The following is a 24105-nucleotide window of genomic DNA, read 5'->3' on the forward strand; positions in this document are numbered from 1 at the left end:
GTTGATATACTCAGCAGAGTTCAAACTGCTGAAGTCTTGAGGCTATAAAAATAGTTTCTGGAAATATGGTTTATGTTTACATAAGTTTGCATTTATATAGGCAGGTCAGGAATTTTCTTCATAAATTGAAGTTTTAAACTCAAAATATGACTACAGTATTCTGAAATGATTAAATTGGAGTGCATACAATATCTAAACAAAATACTGGATTTTCTAAAGCGATGAACTCTGAAATCAAAGAATTGTTGAGCTTTTTCACTCTTTGGGTGTTTCTGAAAATAAGGTCACTTCATTATCTGAAAAGAATTTGAAAGACAATTTGTTTTTAAAATTTTGCCCTGAAAGTTTCATGGCAATAGGCAGACATTGGTAAATTTGTGTTACTTGTGTTACCTCAAAAGGTTATTGATAGAAATTGAATAGGAAGAACACATTACATTCTGATATAGTTGAGCTGTTGTTTTTGAGTAAGGATTGCATACTGCAGAAAATGACAGCACTGGCTTTCAAGGGCTCTAGGGCTGCTGTGCACTGTGCGACTTCCATTTGTGTAAGTGTATGTTATATATAACTTATATAACACATATATATATGTTATCTATAAGATGTGAGATATAATAATATAGAATAATATATATTATATATAATGTATAATAATATATAATATGTGTGATATATAAATATATAATATATAATACAATTTAATATCTTTTACATATATTATATGTATAAAATAATATATGTACATTCCCAAACTCCACCATATTGTGATCACTGCAGCCAAGGCTATCACTAACCAACATGCTACAAAGTAAGCTGACATGGGGCAAGTGGTGGACATCGTCTACCAGGATTTCTCCAAGGCTTTCAACAGAGTTCCTTACAGCCTCCTCCCAGGGAAACCGATGCTTTACAGTCTAGACAAGTGGTCTGTGTGGTGGGTGGGGAACTGGCTGCACCCAGGGGGTGGTGGTAAATAGCTCCTTTTCAAACTGTCAACCTGTCACAAGTGGGGTCCCCCAGGGATGGATATTGGGCCCACTGCTGTTTATTATCTTCGTAAGTGATCTGGATGATGGGATCAAGTGTACCCTGATGAAGTTTGCTGATCATACGAAACTGAGTAGGGCCTTTGACACTGTCCCCCACAGCATTCTCCTGGAGAAGGTGGCGAATCATGGCATAGACAAGTATACTCTTCGCTGGGTTAAAAACTGGCTGGATGGCCATGCACAGAGAGTTGTGATTAATGGGGTGAAATCCTCTTGGTGGCCGGTCACCAGTGGTGTCCCTCAGGGCTCAGTTTTGGAGCCAGTTTTGTTTAATATCTTTATCGATGATCTGGATGAGGGGATTGAGTGCACCCTCAGTAAGTTTGCAGATGACACCAAACTAGGTGGGAGTGTTGATCTGCTTGAGGGTAGGAAGGCTCTACAGAGGGACCTGGACAGGCTGGATCGATGGGCCAAGGCCAACTCTATGAGGTTTAATAAGGCCAAGTGCCGCGTCCTGCATTTTGGTCACAACAACCCCAAGCCAACGCTACAGACTTGGGGAAGAGTGGCTGGAAAGCTGCCCAGCAGAAAAGGACCTGGGGGTGCTGGTGGACGGCCAGCTTAGCATGAGCCAGCAGTGTGCCCAGGTGGCCAAGAAGGCCAACAGCATTCTGGCTTGTATGAGGAATAGCGTGGCCAGCAGGAGCAGGGAAGTGATGGTGCCTCTGTACTCGGCACTGGTGAGGCCTCACCTCGAGTGCTGTGTTCAGTTCTGGCCCCTGCTGTACAAGAGGGACATTGAAGTGCTGGAGCGTGTCCAGAGGAGAGCTACCAGGCTGGTGAGGGGTCTGGAGACCAGGTCATATGAGGAGAGGCTGAGGGAGCTGGGCATGTTTAGCTTGGAGAAGAGGAGGCTGAGGGGAGACCTCATTGCCCTCTACAACTACCTGAAAGGAGGTTGGAGAGAGGTGGGGGTTGGCCTCTTCTCCCAGGTGAATAATGACAGGACCAGAGGAAATGGTCTGAAGTTGCAGCAGGGGAGGTTTAGATTAGATAATAGGAAGAATTACGTTACTGAAAGAGTGGTCAGGCACTGGAACAGCCTGCCCAGGGAGGTGGTTGAGCCACCATCCCTGGAGGTATTTAAGAAGCATCTAGATGTGGCACTTCAGGGCATGCTCTAGTGGCAGAGATTGTAGGTTGTTTGTTTGGACTCGATGATCTTAAGGGTACTTTCCAACCATGAAGATTCTGTGATTCTGTGGACACTTCGGAAGGGAGAGCCACCCTGCAGGAAGACCTGAATATGCTGGAAGAATGGGCCAACAAGAACCTTGTGAAGTTCAGCAAGGACAAGTGTAAATTCTTGCAAGTGGGAGAACATAGTCCAGCAGTGCTGCACAGGCTGGGATCTACCCAGCTGGGGAGCACCTCTGTGGAAAGGGACCTGGGGGTCTTGGTGGACAACAAGCTCAATGTGAGTGAACAGTGTGCTGCTGCAGCACAGAAAGCCAATGGGATGCTGGGTTGCATCAACAAAGGTATCACCAGCAGAGATGAAGAAGTCATTATCCCACTCTACTCAGTGCTTGTCAGGCCACACCTGGAATACTGTCTTCAGTTTTGGTCTCTGCTATACAGAAAATGTGGACAGGCTGGAGAGCGTCCAGAGAAGGGCCACAAAGCTGATCAAAGGACTGGGAAGCCTGCCACGTGAGGAAAGGCTCAGAGAACTGACCTTTTTCATCCTTGAGAAAAGAAGGCTTAGGGGAGACCTTATCACCATGTTCCAGTATTTAAAGGGTGGCTTCAAAGAAGATGAAGACTCCTTTTTTACAAGGAGTCACATGGAAAAGAAGAGGGGTGATGACTACAGATTAGTCCTGGGGAGATTCCAACTGAGCACAAGAGGAAAATTTTTCACGAGAGCAATTAGCCTTTGGAATAATCTCCCCAGGGAAGTGGTGGATTCCCCAGCATTGGACACTTTTAAGATTCAGCTGGACAGGGTGCTGGGCCATCTTGTCTGTGCTTTTGCCAAGAAAGGTCGGACCAGATGACCCTTGAGGTCCCTTCCAACCTGGTACTCTATGATTCTGTGATTCTATGATACGTAAGTGTTCTGTGTAGTGTGTATTTTCCTCAGAAACTAAAAAATCTGAAATGTTTGGTGCAGGCTGTATCTGTTGTAAGAGCTCAATATATGGTCCCTTAAATGATCCAGATTCAGCCGATGTAATGTCAAGATCACATATGGTAGGACTGAACTGAGGAAAAATACAGATACTTCTTTGTAGATGAGTCCAAAGGAAGTGTGTAAGAGACACTTGACACCTGCTTAGGGCAGGTTTCTACCCACCTGGTTCAAAAACATTTCTTTGTGTCACTAAAGACTGTTTGCATAGTGTCTATCAGTAATAGCCCCTGCATTGGGGCAGACTTTTATTTGGACAATTCCTTAATATGAAACCAGGTGCTTCCAGAGACAAGCAGCAGCCCAGAAATTTTCTTTCATTTTCTTTCCCCACTTTGTTTTTGTGACTTGACCTGATCTATTTTCTAGCAAAAAACCAACTGAACAGTTAAGTCACATTTGAGTTTACAGCATCATAAAACTGAGATGGTGGAATGAATCTAGAAAAACGCATGAATGAGAAAAAAATCTGTTTGCGTCTCACCAGTGGTTTGAACAACAAATGCATTAGGGACAGTTCTGCAGTAGATGGAGAAGTTCATACAGCACTGGCCCAGATTCTTTCTGTTAGAAGAGGTCCTGGGGGTGGACAGCTCAGCATGACTTGGATATATTTCGGATATGGTTTTGGCCTTGGCACTAAAAGGAGACAGAAATGACGTGTATGTAAGAATAAAGAAGGCTTTAGATTAAGGTTTTGGGAGATTTCATTCAAGATTTTCTGCCCTGGAGAACTGACAGAGAGAACGGCTTTCTGTCAAAAATGAATGGTTTTGTCTTAAATTGCACTTCCTTTTCCCAGTAGCGCTAGAGGCATGTTCTTTTGGTTTCTGCTGTGATTAGTTAACATTTTACTGATGCAGTGTTTCCACAAAGCGTGAATCCTTGTAAGTGGCCAAATGGAGACACGAAAAAAATTACTTCATCCATCCATAACTGTTTCCCTTTGGACACCCCTAAACATTTAAATATGTAATTATTGCAACATCTGGAGCCAGTAAGCATTATCACTTGTTTAAGTGCACACTGTATGTCTACGCTGCAGTGTCAGAGGTGGAGTAAATGCAGTATAAACCCATAAGGATATATAAATATGCTTTGTACCTCTGTAAGCTTGAATGTCCTTGAATGCTACAATCAGTAGGAAATACCTTAAATTGGGCAAAAATTGCATATAAATGTAGTGCAGCCACCTAAGGAAACAAATGTTAACTCTGTATAGCTCGAGGTCAAAACATGCTTAGCTGGGATGAGTATAGACTCAAGAAATGCAGTAAATAATAGATATTTTTTTCAGATTTAAATGGCCGTCTTCACAGTCTTATAGCAGTGCTCAAAAATGATAACAGAACACATAAGTTATTCTGTGTCCAGCTAGAAGACATGAACGTATGTTCAAGTCAGTAACGTAAAACAGCAATGTATATGTGTTCATCACCAATGGCTAAAAAAATTAAGGGGGTTTGTTTTGTGTGTTCTAAGTGCTTAACTGCTTAAATCACCCATGATGCAAGGGCTTTTTGCTAAAAACAGCATTTTGATGCAATTGATTTTTTTTTTTCCTTTTTTAAAAGCGATGTTTCACTTTATAACATTTTAAAAAAAATAAAATCCGTCTTTTTCTTGATGTTAAGACCGAACTGGGTAAAGCTGCGGTTTTTGATTTCGAGAGAAAAGCATGACCTTCCCACCACCACCCCCCTGCTGCTCGATTTCCTACTTTAGACCAAGTGTTTTTTCTCACCACGTGGGGGCACCGGTGAGCTAGTAACAGTGATTTATCTCCTCTCTTAAATACTGTCGGTACAAATCCCGTAAATTATGAAAAATATATGCACTGGAGAGTTTTTTTGTAAGTTTGGAATAACCAGATGATGGCATTCTGAAGTCCTGCGGGGGATCCTGAAGAACTGGAAATACTGCAGATTACAGAGTTATCTAGTCAGTAAGTGGATTACAAGGCATATGGTTTGATAGAGTTTGCAGTTCTGAGATCCATAAGCCTCAAATACACAGTCTGTGGCCTTTTCCTGGACTGCATGATTCATTTTAGCAAAGTGAGGAGTAGGAGACGCATACCACCCCTGGAGACAAGGCATTGGAGTATGGGGAAACATAAGACTAGAAAGCCATGAACACACAGAGCTCGGGAAGTTCATATCTCTACAAGTCTCCACTGGGTAAAGCAATTCAGATAAAGATCGTTGGTTCTCTGTCAGCTCCTTTTTCTCATATAAATGTCCTCAGCTGAAATGAAAACATTGCTGGAAACACTATGCAAACACGTCTAAAATACATTCCCTTTCCTGAAGGTCTTCCAGTCTAATTAGAGCAGACAGACAAGAAGCAGGAGTGGAAATAACCTTAACTTTCAGTTAGAGCAGGCGGATCCAGCACAAAGTTCCTCTTTCTTCCTCTGACCTTCCTGTGAAAGCCCGGAATTCTCATGGGAGAAAATATAAGAACCTCAACACACCGTCTTGCAGCTCTCAAAAAGCCTGCGGCAGTGCCCGTCGCTGACGTAAAGGCTGGAGCTCCCAACCCCGCTGAAATCCTGCTGTCCCAGCGAGACAAACGCATAACTAGTAATTCTGCCCGTATGAAAGTTGTTCCCTAATTATCAAAATGTAATGAAAATTCAAATCATCTGATGTTACAGCAGTGGTAAATACTGGAGGCTTTCCTTTAGAAAACAAAACAACATAGTTGATCCTTAATAACTTACGTCTCTGATTCTTAAGGACAGGTTTGACAAGGTCCTAGCTCCGTAGAAAATAAGCCTTTTCTGCTTCCATGTGTAATTTTTTTCAACTTTCTTTTGACCGTGCAATGTCCCTGCGGTGTTCTGTCCAGAGTATTCCCAATTGTCAGAGTGTATTCACTTACCCCAGCTTTCTAGCTGCTGATTATTCAGTGTGCTGCAGAAGAAACGGAATTCGGTGTTTTCCAAGTTTATTGATCTTATGGGGGGGTGTAGTAGTGATGATAAATAACCAAACCAGACACTGTGTGCTCTGATTATATTTTGTAATGGATTTGCATAGTAACAAGGTGATGACCTCACATCTTCCGTGATTGACTAGGCAAATTTTAATAACGAAAGAGTAAAATGGAATTTACACAGATGTTAACGTAACGGAGAATCTGTCAGATGGAAGCAAATGCACGGTGTTCTCTCATTACTTCATTTAGTTTATCCAGCTTTTAAGCCACAGAGTACATATTCATGAACAAAAGTCTAATGCGCCTACTGCTGCAGAGTTTCTGAGTTGGCTCGTAGAGTGACAGCGTTTAGTTCAAACGAAGACCCACCCACGGCAGCGACAACTGCATTTTACATAGTGGGGTTTTTTTAGCTGGTGTGTAAAACCTTCACTTTGCAGGCCACATATCCCTTTGTACGTGTTTCATTCCAAATCTCTACCTCTTTCCCCACCCAGGTTACCATACCTGTGATTTCACTTTTATTTTAGAAATCCAAAATTCCATTAAAGCTGTGATGCTTTGAATGATTTTGCTATTTGAGAGAGCAATTTAATTCCTGGATGTCAGATAGATAACGCTTGAAGCTTCATTAGTTCATTTTGAATTCTTGCAAAGTTTTACAGACAAGATAGAAAATCAAAATGAAGCCAAAATGAATGAAGAAAACCTATTCAATGCATTATATACTGCAGTGCAACTAATGTTTTTTCACTTCAGGATACAATTGAAGACAGAGTGTATTTCATAAATTATTATTGTCTTGTCTAATACCGAATATTCCTTTCTGTGGAAAAATGACTTGTGGGCTCAGTTTTGTGCTGTTGATGTGAACAGAAATTGTGGTATTAATTTTTAGCACATAAAAAAAAAGCTGTACACGATAAGGTACAAGTAAAAGTAATAGAAGCCGTTAGATTTTCTTGTTCCTATTTTTGCCTTTCTCTCACTAGTTCGTGCAAGTACGTTATGAAACGTTTTCTTCCTGTCTTGGGTAGAATCAGTTTTACAATAGAATGTAAAACCACCATGGAACAGGCAGATTAGCCTGTTAGGAATTTTTATATACTCTTTGAGAAAATAATGCCTATATTCACGCTGATAAAGAATGTCTTGGAGGAAAGGATGTTCTTGTGACCTGTTAAACGCAGCCTGGGGTAACACTGAGGTTTTAAGGTTGTTGGCAGGGGTGGGGGGAGGGATAAAAGCAAACAAAGATTTGTTTCAGGGAAAAATCAGTCTTTTGCACATCTGCTGAGATACATTCTGCTTTCCATGGAATACATTTCCTACTCCTTTGTGCCACTGTGGGATGGATTATTTAATGCCTTTTTCACCTGGAGAATAGTCATGTTTTGTTACAGCCAAAGTCAGCCTTCTTTCATAATAATGTATGGTTTGGATAAAAGATTTTTCACTGATCTTGATGACGAAATTAACATCTCCCAAATTGCCTGTACCACAGAAGTCTTAAGATGTTTTCATTTCTTTTCCTGCAATGATCTTCTGACACATGCCCAATCTTTGTGCACAGTGCTAATGAAGAAGGCAAGCTAATTAAGAAAACATTGATATTTTAACCCTGTAGTATTTGTCGTGTAGTGGTTTTATATTTGTGTAACTCATATTTTTCAACAATAATTTATTGCATTGTATGGAAAGTAACATGTATTCTTCATTAACTATGAACTGCCCTGTTTAATATGTTATATATTAATTAGAAGGCAAAATAGCACATTAATTCTTTCCCTCTGTGTACCAGGTATGCTAGGATAAGAACGGATATCTTCTAATTTACATCTTAGCAGGGTTCTTTCCCTTATGATGAAAAAAGTAAATGAAGAATGGGATCTTGCCAGTCTAGATCCTGCCTACATCTGCCTACTTTCCAGGACTGTCTAATCGTGCAACTAATTAATCTACTGCACACCTCCTTAACTTGCATTAAACTAAGAACCTAAATCATGTGAACTGTATTCCACCTCAGATCTTTCTGATCAACGGTAAAAAACACACAGTAATGCAGTATTATTCCGAATACCAGGATAAGAGCTTGTGAAAATACTTATTGTTTCAGCACTTCAGCTTTTTCTTTTTAAGAAGCCTTCCTACATAAATATTCTCTACAGCTGTAAATTCTGCAGCTGTGACCCTGATTGCTTGTATTTTGTAAAATGATGTTTTGCCCTTTTGTGTGTGTTTATTAAGTTGTGACGTATGAGATGGTGCCAGTTTCAGTTTATGTGTTGTATGTGGAATGCTCTAAAGAAAGCTTAAAAGGGCTTTGTAGAAAGGTTGGTTACTTGTTTGTCACCGCATACAAAAAGGAGGAATTCCTTTTATTTCTGTTATGAAGATGTAAAATCCTGTAGGGAATGGCAAGCTCTGTTAAAACATACCCAAAAGAAAAAGAAAGATTTTATTTCGGGAGGTTTGGGGAATGGAAATACAGTCCATTTTTTAGAGTACAAGTTGCATCTCTTTACACCTGCAGGGTGTTAGTCTGGAATTAGAGTATTTTTTTCTGGGGTTTTCCCTCTTTTTAAGTTGCATCTGGAGTATTAAAATAAGCATTGTGTTTTGCATAAGAGGACTAGATAAGAGTTAGTCCTGTCAGAGCCAGATGTATTAACTGAGAGGGGAAGGCTGTGTTCCCCTCTACCCGGGGCAGCTCGTCCCAGTTGGAAACCAGAGTTTCTTTCCCAGTCCTCAGGCAGAAACTAGCTTTTGTTGCTGTGAGCACCGCAAAGGAGCTTTTCTGGCGACCCCTCCTGAATGGGAGGCACTGGCACATCCTGTGCCCTTCGGGAATTTTAATGAAGTTAACCGCATCAGAATACAAAAGTAAGCTGCTGTTTTAAAAGACCATCTACTCTCCAGCCAAGTCGCTGTGTGGAACAGAAGCTTGTCCTGTGCGCGGTAGGCGGACGGGAATATCTATGACCAAAAAAATCAATCCATAACAGAGACGCGTCCCAGACTGCATTGAGAAAAAAATCCTTCACATTTTTACTGAAAGCCATCACTCATTTATTACTTTTCTGTTCAAAGCTAGAAATATTTTCAACCGCGTCTGACTTATGCTTACAAAGTCTAAAAGATATTTCCTAACCTGTAACCACAAGTTCTTTTTCTGCCAGTGGTTAAGTTCGTGTTCTGCCCCTTCTTTTAAAGAGCTTTTTACAAGGCTGTAATGGAAGTATGGACATCTAAGATAGCAAGAGTTGCTGGTTTTATCTCCTGCATGAAAATCCCAGGAATAAAGAAAATTTCAAGTGGCAAAATACAGAAGGAGATGAGATTCCCTCTCTTTTTCCCTGTCTCCACAATAAAGATAACTCCTGGAATTTTAGTCTTTGGTTTATTTTAACAGACTTGAACAACAGGGAGCTGATGTATGGGCTTGAAGTGCATGGGTGAAAAGACAGCAGTGTTGAAGGCCGTGAATACTCTGAAATATGAATGATTGAATAATAGACATACTGAAATGTTCATTTCAGTTGGCTTTGCTAAGTGTCTTTACTCGTTAAATTGAATACCATTATAAACACATTATAATAGAGAAATCAATATATATTCAGTCTAGATGTACTTTGAATAGTTCCTTAAAAGCATCTCGTAAAAAGTCAGACAGTTTAATGATTTTATTGCCATCAGACGTATAAATCTGACATGCTGAAGACTGGCTATCGTTTCTTTTTTTTGTATTTATTTGCTTGGCACAAGCAAATTGGTGGTAACCAGGGCTTGTTAAGATACAGAAATGCACAGTTGCGCTACTTGAGACTGCCTGTGAGGTGGTGAAGCTTCTTTTTAAAGACATTTCTTTTCTTCTCAGTTTCATTGCAATGAATGATCAAGATTGCTGGGAGCTAAAATATTGTTAAGCTTGCTTGCAAGAAATCAGTCGAAGCTAAATTTGATAAGGTTTTTGGTTCATTTTACTCATAGAGCCTGAGAGATTTGTTTGCAAGATAATAGAAGATTAATCCTGAGCTCAGAAAGGAAGTACTGTAATTGTGAAAATAGCTCATATTAGAATGAAATGCTAATGTAAAAGTGTGGGACATAAATCACTTTAATAACAGGGTATAGCAGCCCTCTCCATAATTCACACACTTTTTTTATGGGTTATTACAAGCTCCTTTTTTCACATAGCTGTGATGGTGTCCTGCAGAGGCAATGCACGTTGTTTCTGGGTCAGCTGGGTGATCCTCAACAAATTCAGCTCCTGTGTTTTACTGAAGGATGATAAAAGTATCAAACTGTGATGTATGCCAGTGCTTCCTTATTCTCCAGGGGTTAATTTTATTAAAATAGATAATTTCACATCAGAATGCAATAGGATTCAAACCCACGTTCACTTAAATGGCATGAATGTGGTTCTAGATCCACTTCCAAACACGGTTAAGATTTGGTTAGTACACAATATAAAGTTCCCTTACCATACTTTGTCTGACCAGCTAAAGTCTAGACAAAACTACCAGCCTTTGACTCATCTTCAGAGTACCCGCTATTACGGATTGGTATGCATTTAATCGCTGTTTGGCGTAAATATGACCCAGATGTGAAACACCTGGTTTCGTTGTGTTGTGGAGTGCATTAAATCATGTAACTGGCTTCTCTGAGCCTCTTTATCTTCTTTATATTACTATATGAAGGATGATAAGAGCACTTAGTTTCCAAACGGAGTGTTTGTATCAGTTTTCCTTATTCAGTTGTCTCTTAGAATCCCAGTGTTGTCAGAAAAAAAAAAAAAAAAAAAGAAGTGTAGCCATGTAAAACTGTTTTGGCATCCATTCACGTATCTCACGGAACTGATACAGAGCGAGTTGTTCGGATACCACGTATGTCTCACTGAATGTAAAATGAGAGTTCAGTTCTATTCCTGTCTGGCTGCGCTTGCTGGGGGCAGGTGAAGGGATGTGTAAGAGGCAGGAACAGAAAATTAAGTCAAAGCATTAACAAGTCTTGGTATTTGCTGTTGTTTCTTCATTTCCTTTTTTCTCAAGTGCTTTCTTCATACCATTGCCTCTTCAGAAAAGCACATCCCTTTAGCATCTTTCTGACCTGCAGTATTCATGTTCGTCTTGCATAAAATTTTTGTTTGCTTGCTTCGTTGACTTTGGAAGACCTACCGAGTCTTCATCCATAAAGTCCTTTTGAATGCCTCCATTACCTATTGGCGTAAGTGCCTGAGGATACCATACAGTCAAAGAAAAGGAGAGAACAAGATTGTAAACCAGGGACTAAGATCATTGATGGTGACTTCACAGAGAATAAGAATCATGCCAGGAGAGGAAGGCAGTTGTGCTTCTTGTGTGGTGAGAACTTTAAAGAAGAACCTGCCCAAACAGGCAGTGGAAAAGTGCTTTCATGCTCTGATCATGAATCACCAATATGCATAAACAAGTTTAGAAAATACATAATTGACACACGCGTGCCCTGTGTTTTGGAAATTGTGGTTATTTTGGAAAGCTAAAGGAAGTCTCAGAAGGAAAGTTTCACAGTTTTTCCAGCTATTCTACTCTGACCTCATGGCTACTAGCTTGAATTCGTCTGTTGTTTTACAAAGCTGTGATATGCACACCAGGCGGTATGAAATCTTCGCAATAATGAGTAATGGAATAGCGCCTTTCAGTGCATGTATAGCTAGGAAGAGCACAGATTTCTCTCAAAAAGCGACGCTTAGTCAAAACTCTTGCTGAAAGAAACAAAGTTGGTAGAAGTCTTGCAATAGAGTCAAACAGAAAGTATTCAGGAGGGGACAGATCAACTTTTGATCAAGCAAATTATTTATGTATTTGGAAAAATATCCATCACAACATTAAGAGAAATCTCAGTAGGTTTATAAATTCCAATCAGACAAGCTTGGAAAAGTTACTAGGGATTTGTTAGATTTATTTGAGCTTCGTGTCTACTTTCAGTACTTGTTTTTCTCGTCTTCCTTCTCACTCCAGACAAACTAGATTTTTCCTACTGACTGTCTTTCAGTTTGCCAGGGTCATAATACATCCAGTTTTGGATCCTCCCCCTTAAATCTACCTTTCCAACAGTTTCGAACATCAAGAATTCCTCCAACCCTCAGAGGGGTGACTTATCTATGACTCTTCCATCTCCGTATATCTGTCATACTGAAGAATGTGTCTTTGTCCAAAAGTTTTTGTCTTCAGTTCTTTTCCTCACCCTTCCTCTGATTTCACATCCAGACTCAGTGATTTACTGTTTACTTCTTTCTAAAATATATTTTCAATTCTATTGTAGATATTTGCTAGTCTAACTTTTACTTTATAGGGGCGCCTTCAGAGCAGAGACAAGTTGTTAGTTGTAAAATCGCCTTGAAATGCTTCCATGGAGACAGGGATGGGGAGGAGAAAAGCATAAGTCACTTGGAATAATGATATGGAATTATCATATATATATATACACATATATATGTGTGTGTGTATATATATAAATATATATATATATAAAAAAGGTATATATATCAGATAATGTAATTATCTAAGAGCTCAAAGGAAAACCAGGAAAGTACATTCAGAAGACATTCTTCAAAGGGCCCTAGAGTGCACTAATTTAATGCAGTTTCTAAGTGCATGGTAAATTTAAAAAACAATTATCCCAGCAAACCAGTGGTAATAAAAATTGGTTGCTAAAGTATTCAGATGTAGCAAAATTCTACTACCTATTGTGTGCATACTTAAAAAAAACAAGTGAATGAATGAAACTGCTGGAATTCACTGATGTGACATTTACACGTCTGCTGGTGGTGGTCCATTCTAGTATCCTTAAATTTTCAATTATTTTAGACAGTAACCTATTAACTATATATTTAAAAAAATTAATAAGAAGGTCACATTCTTAAGCCGTGATAGATTGTACCACTTGTCTCTCTCTCTTTCTCTCTCTCATGCAATTTTTTTCAGTTTTAATAGAAATCAGATGTTGGATGTTGTGCTGTCCTTTTAAGAACAGAAGTCACAAATCATTATAAAATAAAAGATTTTGTATTAACTACGCGCTGTTTCAAAGTTACAAATACCTGCTTTAATCAGATCAATGCTATTGTAAAATAGGTTTATATTGCAAACTTACCCAGGACATACATACTAAAAATATTTGTGAACAACTAATTATATGTGAGAAATACGTGAGTAACAAAGCTCTGTTGTCTACAGAACTTTTCACTCAAAATTTAAACAATACTTGTGTTGCAAAATATTTGGTGACATTTTTTCATGGGAAAACTTGACAAAAATAGAATATGGTATGGATTATGGTTATGTTTGCCTCAGAGCTTCCTTTTACAGAATTTTGAGTATTTTTCTGTGAAAAACCCAGAAGGATGAAACCGTAGAGGATTTTCCATCATATTGTTGTTTCTCTTTACAGAATAATGTTTTGTTTTGATACGTAAGGCTGACGCTACAGTTTTGGTTTTATGATTTTATTTTAACCTAAGTTCAGCTGGTTTTGTTGAGCTGTGTTTTTGATAGTTTTGAAATCTGCCAGTTATGCAAAAAAGTGTTTATTTTGGAGGAAATCCTATAAACAGAAATATATAGAACCCTAAGGGTGACATGCTGTTGTGGTTAAGTGTCTTTCTTCCTATACAAACGTTAATTTAATGTAATTAATCAGATTAGATCTCGATTTTACACTAATGACATGGTTCACAGAGGATGTATTGTACCTCTTTGAATTAATATAAATTCTATAAAGGGAAAGAAAATGATGTTTTGAATAGCTGCCAAGACACTGTTGTTAGAGCACATGTTTTCAGTTCGAAAACATGTATGGAATTCATGTCAGCGTAAAGTGGAGTCTGCAAGACAGTGAATTCAAGGATTAAACTGCTCCGCAGTCCCAGTGAATACCCTGATAATGCCAGTGAACTTCTGAGGCAGTAAATTGTAGTTATTGGGGCACATACATTCATCAGAGAATTAAATGTATTATGTTAGATGAGAAGGACATTAATTTTTAGAGGTTAAAGGCATCGATTTTACATCTCTGTCATTAAGTTTCATAAAAAAAAAAGAAACTGGCATTAAATTATAGGAGATTAGTAACTGAAGGGCAGTTTACACATGAATCGATTCACTCCATGACTCAGAGTTGGTAATGGGAAGAAGTATTTTTACCTTCAGTCGCCCACTTAAATCCAGCCCCAGCCTGAAGTGACTCAGCCCTGACCATCTGACAGCTGCTGGGTGTTGAGCTGCGCGGGGAATCGGTGGGGAGAGTACAGTCAGTAGGCAAGTGTAGAAAACTCACCGCTGTATGACTCTTGCAGTCATGGCAGGGAAGTTCAGGATTATGTGAGCGTGACATTTGAACTAGCCATTTACTGACAAACCTTGGCATGTCCTTTCTTTAGTCCCTGTTCATGAAAGGAAGATCAGTCAGCTCATCCATACAGAATGGGGACCTGTAGTTGGGTGTGCTTGAAATTTGTGAATGGATGTACAGCCAGGTGTTGCCAATACTATGAGAAGCATTCAAACTGCAGGTGATCCTGTCTACAGGGGGATTTTGAATTATGTTGGCAATTTTATTTAAGGCTACAAAGATGGTCAAGGGACTGGAGCACCTCTCATGAGGAAAGGCTGAGAGACCTGGGTCTGTTCAGCCTGGAGAAGAGAAGACTGAGACCTCATCAATACTTATAAATATCTAAAGGGCGGATGTCAAGAGAATGGGGCCAGACTCTTCTCAGCGGTGCCCAGTGACAGGACAAGGTGCAACGGACACAAGCTGGAACACGGGAAATTCCATCTCAACATGAGGAAAAACTTCTTGACCTTGAGGGTGGCAGAGCACTGGCACAGGATGCCCAGAGAGGTGATGGAGTCTCCATCTCTGGAGACATTCCAAACCCGCCTGGACGCGTTCCTGTGCAACCTGCTGTAGGTGACCCTGCTCTGGCAGGGGGTTGGACTAGATGATCTCCAGAGGTCCCTTCCAACCCCTACCATTCTGTGATTCTGTGATTATCAGTAAGCACTTTTCTAATGTGGGTAAGACTTGGAAGCACTGGGTGGTTCAGGTGTGGCAGTAGTCTTAGATCTGCTGTGAGTTTAACGTGCTACTCGGGAGCCCTATTTTGCTCTCCTTTATCCTGTTGTCTTCAGCAGGTGGGATGTTGCAATTTTTTAATTAATTCTGGTTCAAGAGCTCTTCAGCAGACCTAGTATGTTATTGTTAGGTTGTTAGAGTGGTTTTCCTTGCTATGTGAGAGATTTCATAGAATCTATAGATTTACTGCTCTATTTTTTATTTTACAGATAACCATTCAGAGGGACAGTGGTTTGGATGTTAGTTCCCCCAAACATGGAAAAGTGGATCCAGACAACATGCCACATGTTGGTGGAAATACTTGGGCTGGTGGAACAGGTTTTCCATTCTCTTTTTTTTTTTTAATGCATCATTGAAGAATGTCTAAGGGAGATGCTGTGCCAGTCAAAAATGGATTTATTCAAGGCCTCCCTCTACTTAGAGCTGTTTTACTCAATACCGGCTCACTTTATTGCCAGTGAAAAGAAGTATTTGCAGTATCAAAGTGTATATAGTAGATCTCTACTTCAGTTACATTTTGTTGTTGTTTCTTTTCATTCACCGTATAGAGAACCAGAAGCTTGCAGCCACAGAAACTAGGTTATTTGCCATTCTCTTAAATGTCTCTGTAGCTGCAGCAATTTAGTTAGTATAGGCCAGAGTCACACAGAATAAGCTGAGTGCCTCCTAATTCTAAAAGATCACTAGATGAAGTGGTTTGGGAACAATGTAAACCAACAAATTCTAGGGAGAAGACAGAGTCTTAATGAATGGCTGTAAGAACCAGGAGCTCTGAGGAGATGTACAAGACACATGATCTATAGTCCCCTTCGTTCAAGGTGGAAACCTTCATGAAGCTGGTGTCAGGGGACTATAAACACAAGTCTTCCACTGGAGTTCTTCTTAACCGTGATAGCTGTTTGGTTTTGAAAATCTTTGGCAATAAATATTTCTCCTGGGGATTGTTGGCAAAATTTTTGGAACATCTGTATATACGACAAAGGAAGCTTTAAAGAAAATGTGGTCTTATTTATTATCAAATGCATATTTTTAATTATTTTTTATCTCCTCGTGTCAGGTGGGAGGGACACGGCTGGATTAGGTGGCAAAGGTGGGCCATATCGACTGGATGCTGGCCACAGGGTTTACCAAATATCTCAAGCTGAAAAGGATGCTGTTCCTGAGGAGGTTAAGAGAGCTGCTCGAGAGATGGGTGAAAAGGCCTTTAAACAGAGGTAATGTGAAAGTCTTTATTTTCCCTTCCCTTTCCCAGAAGAAAAAGGTGGCTTTTAAAAAGATGGCTAAAAGAATTGTCTTTTCTTAACTGCATTTATCAACTACCTTACGCTGATCATTATCATTTAACAGAGCTTACCAGCACGTGTTTAAGTGGTCTGGACAAGATGTATAGGATGTTTTATTGAATTAAGCCACGCTTTTAAGATGATTGTGTGATTTGGTAGAGTAAAACATGGCTAGGTGGATAAGGAGACTGATCTGAATATTTATCTTTGTAAAAAAGGGATCTACCATGTGAAAGTTAGTTTGAATTCTGATGAATCCAGATTGTATGATGTTAGGAATACATCGCCTGACTTTCAAAATGGACCATTGTGAGCCAATTGCTTCTGTTTGTGAGACCCATAGCCAAATGGTGAGATGATTTGAACTGTTGGAGCTCAGCAGAGACTTTCAGACAAACCACAGATCTCCCCAGCATTAGTGTAATGCGTGGTTACTAATCAACTGTTTCCCAGCCTGTGCACAGAGATTCAGATTTTTTCCACCCGCTGAACTCTCAAGTCAAACTCTGGTACCGGGCATGAAAAAATCAAAGTGTATCGACAGTCATTCCAAATGAGTTTTACATTTCAGCCCAGATCATATAGCGATGTGAGTATCTGCCTGAAAGTAGAGAGTACTAGACACAGATTCAAACATCAGAGCAAATAAAATTAGCAGCGACTTAATCAGCTCACGTTTTGTTGCTATTAACAAAGTGGTTCCCAACAGGGGGCAAATGTGGGTGCTGTGAGGAGCAGGTGAGGTTGCCGTTTGCTTCCACTGATGGGTAAATAATTAGGCTGTTAAGCACAGAGCACACACCGTACACGAATCACTGTCTTTAAAAACAGCATTTTATCTATTGCATCCAGGTCAAGTTTCTTTTTTAATCATGTTTTACTAGTAAATTACCTGGAGCATTTAGCATTGCCATCAGAGCATTAGTAATTAATCAAGACAGGGAAAAATGTATAGATTATGTCAGTGCTTTGGAGCAAAAGACCCTGAAAGGCAAAATACCTTTCAATAGTGATTTAATTTACACAAACAACATACAGAATTATAAATTAAAAATAGTCACGTAAGGCTTTGTTTTCAGGGGAAAGGCAGAGCTTGTTTTGTCTTTTTTCCTGGTGATTTAGAGGGGGAGGTAGGTGGGGAGGACTACTTTTAACCCTTTCCACGTCTCCATTCTTCAAAATTGCTTATCGTTTGCTCTGTAATAGAAACAATCAGTATGTATGGGTTTGGAGACTGTACATCTCTTTGTGTCTGTGCACACAGACACACATGGCATGCTTTGGATGAGTTTCTACCTGCCTGTATGGTGATTTATAGAATTCGTGCTCGGGGAAATTCCTGGAGACTGCTACGTGTTGTGGAAACAACGCAGCTGTGTCCTGTAAAACCTGAGTATTGGTACATGAGATAACAACTCGTGTCCTGCTAAAAGCAGTGAGATGGCATGTACCAGCTGTAAGTGTAGCCTATTCTGAAGCCACATTTGACATGGATTATTATTCTGTACCTTTTGGATAGCTGTGGGAACTAACAGGTTGGGAGGTTGGAGTCCTCAGGCTAAAGAAAAAAAATTAAGGGGGACTGCAAATATCACTGCTTTCTTTATACATGATTATCTGGAAGGGAGGATTTTAATATGAACGCTATTGATTGTTTTCCTGGCTAGATAGTACTGCTAGTGGCAAACATTTTAAATCGCCCTATTTCAGTAGAATGAAGTTAGCATCTGCCCTTGAATAGATGCGGTATTTTTCATGGCGTTTCTCTGAACTGTCTTTCACTGTGGATTGATGTAGAGTCATGAAACTGCATGTGAGGGGTTTTTTTATTTGAAACAAAATGTTTTCATCATTGATGTTAAGATACTGAACTCCGTTGGCAGGATTCATAAAATAAAGTGTGTAGCACTGAAAGTTACCTTTTCCTGCCTCTAATGAATAATAGTTAGCTCTAATGACCATATGCTAAATTCAAAGTAGGAAAAGACATAGTCATACTAAAGACAACAAAGATTTGATGTATGATTTTAATATTATCATTTAAGGGCTAGTCTAAACAGCAGTTCACAAGTATACTGTATGTTCCAGGCAAGTAACTTGTCATGATATTAAAAAAATTGTCATTAAAAATACAACTAGCCTATACATACTTTACTATCCATATATGGTTCATTCAAAAATCGGTATTTTCAAAGCAGTGTGAGTGAGGTTATGCTGTAATGAAGTGCTTGTTTGAATGAGCTCTGCACAGATAGGTCAATACGTTTTAGCTCAGGACTGAACCCAGCAACGTGCTGGATACGTGGGCAGATGCACAGTTGCTGCCTCGCTACATGATTCTGCATCATGGAAAATATCGAACGGTGCACAATCCCAGCATTTCCACCTCTCTCCTGGCTCCTTCTTCAACATTAGACCTCTGTAATTCAATTCCGGTTGTGAGTTTCACCAGTTTAAGAGTATCCACTTAGCTACGATGTTGAGAATAATTATAGAGAACTTTAAGTGGCCACAGAAAAAGCATATATCTGTTTTTTTAAGGTGCAGATGTTGCACTCTCTTTGACCTCTGGACAGAATACTGTTCAGTGACATGACTCATTTTTTTGTGAGGGAGCACATTTTCGTTAATGTTTATTTAGAACTTCTTTGTTTCAGGGTTTCATCATTTTATGAAGCACAAAGATAGGTATTTGAGACAGAGTTACTAGTTGTGGATCTTCAAGGACAGATTTTATAGTGTGTCTTTACTTAACCTTTGTGTTAAAGCATGGATCATGATATGTTTAAAATACTCCGACGGTGAAGTAATGAATAGACGCTTATGATCCTTTTATGTACAGATAGCAACACCTGAGCCAATAAAACCTTTAGAATTTCATCACAGTTTTCAGAACATCTGATTTACTTCCCAAACATTAAAGCAGATTAGAAGAGAGACAAAGGATTACTAACTTTAATAAGTTTTAATGTAATGCAATCCCTGTAGACATTGGTGATCACCTGCCTTTTCAAAAATTCACAAAAGCAGCTGCCACTACTTTGATTTGTCTCTTGCATCCGGTTATTACAGTCTGAATTTGTCTGATATCAAGTAAGCTTGTAATTTACATATGTAAATAGATGATATGCATGTTTCCTAAATTGTTCTTAGCTCCCTGTTCTTTGCTTTAGATTGAAAGAGATTCAGATGAGTGAATATGACGCATCAACTTACGAAAGGTTCTCTGGAGCAGTCCGACGTCAAGTTCAGTCACTCCGCATCATCTTAGACAATCTGCAGGTAACCTTAGATTCACTGATAAAGGAATGTGGTGAGCTCGTTACCTGAGGCCCCAAATGATGATCCGAGGGCTGGAGCACCTATGCTATGAGGACAGGCTGAGAGAGCTGGGGTTGTTCAGCCGGGAGAAGAGAAGGCTCTGGGGAGACCTTATAGCGGCCTTCCGGTACCTAAAGGGGGCCTACAGGAGAGATGGGGAGGGACTCTTTGTCAGGGAGTGTAGGGATAGGAAGAGGGGTAACGGTTTCAAACTGAAGGAGGGTAGATTTAGATTGGATATTAGGAAAAAATTCTTTACTGTGAGGGTAGTGAGACACTGGAACAGGTTGCCCAGGGAAGCTGTGGAAGTCCCATCCCTGGAATTGTTCCAGGCCAGGCTGGATGGGGCTTTGAGCAGCCTGGTCCAGTGGGAGGTGTCCCTGCCCATGGCAGGGGGTTGGAACTAGATGATCTTTAAGGTCCCTTTTAACCCAAACCATTCTATGATTCTAAATACTATCCTGCTAATATCCTGTTAGCATCTGATGATCATACCTTTGAGAGCTAAAAGCAGATTCAGGTTATATCATAGTTAGAAAAAAGTCTCATATTGATATTTCAAAGGCAGTTTTTAAGTGGATGCCAGTGTTCATCTCTGCAAGTTACAGTATTTCCATACCGCACCTTACAGAGGTTACTTATTCAGGAGCACAATTTTATGAAAGAAAATACTATATGTTATTAGAAGAATATATAGCGGTGTGTAGATCACAGCCTTTGTCTTTACCCTCCTGTCCAAAAGACTTTTTTAGCTTAGAAGCGCAAATGCTATAGATGTTAAAAGAAACACTCACACCAGGCCATAGCTTTACTGCATATGCAGCTGAAAACATGACTTTTTCTCAGGTTTGTTTTTAACTCTTGCTACTAAAAATAGATGTAGCCCAAATCTAAGTGGAAGCTGACCAAAACCACCAGTTTGCCTGTCTTCTAGTAATTGGTCCTGTGGTTCCAGATTTTGTTAATATTAGTGCTTGTATACGGAGTGAATAAAATAAAAAGGGCATTGTTTCTAGGAGGAATCTGCTAATCTTCAGTGAAAATAAAAGGAAAATAATTTTGCTCCTTATAAGATGTCTCTGATGATAAAAAATATTTCTGTGGAAGGCTACCAACCCCTGGTATACACATACCTTAGCCTATTAGTCAGTCACTGTGCTGTGTCTAATCTGTCTCCTTACTTCAGCAATAACACTGAAATATAGAAAGAAATTACTTTGTATGATCAACAGGCTCCTCCTGTGTCAAAAAATCCAATCCTCTGGTGTTGCAAGTAAGAAAGCTAACATTTTTCCTTTGCCTTACTTGTATCTGTAAGCCATTGTGACTACGAAAAAACAACAACACAGCAAAAAACAACAACACTACTATAATCACATATCTGTACAGAGATCCATTAGCGGGTTTTATTATGAATGTATCAATTCAGAGAGCTCCTCAAATAATGAACATTTAAGATGGTCGTGATTAGGTGATTCATGCACCTAATATGTGTTTCAGTTCAGGACGTAAGCTTTTGGCTTGTAAAGACAGGTTTCAATTGAAAAATTTTAGATATAAATCTCAGTTTTTCCTACATTTATATCTAGGTGCTTTTTTTACTGTGTTTCTAGTAGCCATGCCATTGGAAGCACATTCTGGGGGGGGAAGTGAATAAGTGAATCTTCAGTTTAAAGTCTTTTTTTAGAGTGCCTCATCTATTCCTTGGAGCCAAAATTCTTACATTCAGAGATCACATTGAACATAATCAAAATATAATATCTTTTAGTATAAGGAGACATATCCTGTTGCTTTGGTAAAAAGGTCATTTTAATATCGAGGCAAAGTCTTATAAGCCTCAGTATTTTATGAGACTTTGCTAACTTCCTGGCAAAATCCGTAACAGCTAACCACAGAGCTAGTAAATGGACTTTAAGATGAAAAAACAAACTCACTGTATTTGGAAAAGCTAGCTCATAGAATAAGAGCAATATTGAAAGCGAGTTTTTCGCTTTATAAATTTTATACAGATTTTGGTAGGTTTTTTATTAGAAGATACACTAGGAAAGTGAAGATAAATGATAACAGGAGTTACTTAGTTGCAAAATGCTTGCTGTTAATTGAGAAGCTCTTTCATGTTTCGTGTTATCTCTTTGAGAAAAAAAAAAATCCATTTGAATTCTTCAGCATGGTGAGTCATTCAACCCTGATGAAGGACTATGCCTCCGTCTCTTCTTGTTTCCGGATAGTCCTATGTACACCATGGGTTCTTCGCTAAAACTGTTTTCTTTCTGTTATCAGTCAGACATTCCTCATTTCTCAAATAACAAGTCAATGGCACAGTCAGTTGCAGTAAACTTTACAGCTCAGATGTCTGTGTGGTTTGGACTTTGTGAAAATCCCAAATTACCTTCTCAGTAGAGAACGCTTTCGGCTTTTTAAAAATGTCTGAGTTCTCTTTGTTTCAAACTCAGTGTGTCCACCTGATGGAAATATATTGTCCATGTTTATTTAACTTGGATTTTCTTTTCAACGTATGCCTTTTTATTGTTAGGTTTGTGGGGGTTTTAAAAAAATCTTCCTTTGATTATATTTTACATTCCAAGAGTGGAGGGGCTAGATTCGGGTCCCGTTGTTGACGGCTCACAAAAACTAGTAGTAGCAGAAAGAGATGCTTGGAATAGGCTGATCCTTGGAAGCGATGCATAAATATGGTCTGAGAATGTCATTTCATTGTTCATTTTACTTTGCATAACTCACTCATCTCTGTCAGATCTTTGAACAACATTAGCAAATGTTATGAGTTGTCGTTTATCTTCTATAGAAGTAGCAAAGCCAGAAGTCCAGGAAATCCCGTCAGTGACGAGCTTTCTTCTCTCTCCTAATGCTGGCCAAAGCCTGAAGAAAGCTTGCTTGTCTGAACTCCAGATTCAAAAGTTTATGGTCAGTCCGTCACTCAGAAAGGCCTTCTTGGATTTTAGATGATTTGCCTTCCAGAAAGTGCTTCTCTTTTTATTGATTATTACAAAGGGAATCTGGGGCACCTGTCCCTGTGGCTTCTGAGCATCATTTAGGCACCTACATTTAAACTGGGCAAACCTGAGCCTGAGTCACTGAGCTTAGTTGGGGGTCTGTCTGATTTAGACCAAGTGGGAACTGTCTGGTCATAGCAGCGAAAATAAAATAGTGGCAGTCGTATAATAAACATGGCTTAGAGAGCTGGCGATGTGAAAAACCCCGTGCCCTGTCAGTAGTAGTTTTCTGATGTCAGCAGGTAAGGGAACATTTGCATAGTGTTATCCCAGGAACAAAGGGCAGTATTTCATACCATCCTATACTGTTACGAATTACGTAATTAAACGTGATCACCTCACATACACAACTTTTTCTGTGGTGTTTACAGACATCACAGTGTTATTTTGCAGGATTGTTTGTAAATACGCGTTCGATATCTTTCAGTGAAAAGAGTTACCGCAGTGGTGTATTGTGATCAGCCATTGCCATGCTGTTAAGATACGGTATCTAGCACATTTTTGTAATTTCAAAAGCAACACACCGAACATATATACAGTATTTTTTCATCAATATGGTTGCAGTATATTGCAATAGTAACGGGTTGTATGCCCTTTCTGGTAAAATATCAAAGCAAGGTAGATATGTAATAGTTCTGTTTTTCTCTTAAAATTCTAAATGCTTTTAAACTTATGTTGCTTTTAAGCTTATGAAAATTATATATTGAAAATGCTTCAAAGCTTTCTGTGTGCATTGTATAACACGTGCTTAAGGGGATTTTTTTTCAGCTTTTATAAAAGGAAATAAATTCTTAGGAATTCTGCAGGGAAGAGGCAGATACTAAATAGTCTAAATAATTTTAGCATTATTTTGGGAAGGGGTGAGGTCAGATTTTGTCAGCATTCTTTCCTATTTTAGGAGAAAATGTCAACTCTGTGTTCCTCCAATAAGATTTCAGCTCAAATACTGGCTTTTGTTGCATAAGCTTCAAAAGTTATTAAATGGTTTTTAACTATGTCCATAGTTAAAAGCAGTTTTCTCCTCACACTGCTGTTCCTGCAACAGCAAATAGCCACAAAGCTATTGTCAATGAAAGCAGTAGTGAAACTAGTTGAGAATTTGCTCAGTGACGCCAAAACTTTATTATCTTCTGTTGTTTGTCCCTCCTGCCTAATGAAAGGGAGCAAATGACAAAAATTTGACAAAATAGCAGCCCTGAGGAAGTATTAAGGATCTGTATCTGGATCTGGATCTGTGTCTG

The 24105-nt window shown here is 39.3% G+C and overlaps 1 protein-coding gene across 2 annotated transcripts in view; it reads left to right on the forward strand.

The window, feature by feature from the left end:
• Positions 1-24105, forward strand: part of VWA8 (von Willebrand factor A domain containing 8) — a 204453-nt gene that overhangs the window by 158701 nt on the left and 21647 nt on the right. For both annotated transcript variants that reach the window (XM_063335017.1, XM_063335028.1), the window contains exons 38-40: positions 15459-15567; positions 16307-16463; positions 19706-19814. In XM_063335017.1, coding sequence (XP_063191087.1) covers positions 15459-15567; positions 16307-16463; positions 19706-19814 — 375 coding nt within the window. The remainder of the gene's footprint in view (positions 1-15458; positions 15568-16306; positions 16464-19705; positions 19815-24105) is intronic.

Source organism: Chroicocephalus ridibundus, chromosome 1 (assembly GCF_963924245.1).
Source record: "Chroicocephalus ridibundus chromosome 1, bChrRid1.1, whole genome shotgun sequence".
NCBI lineage: Eukaryota > Metazoa > Chordata > Aves > Charadriiformes > Laridae > Chroicocephalus > Chroicocephalus ridibundus.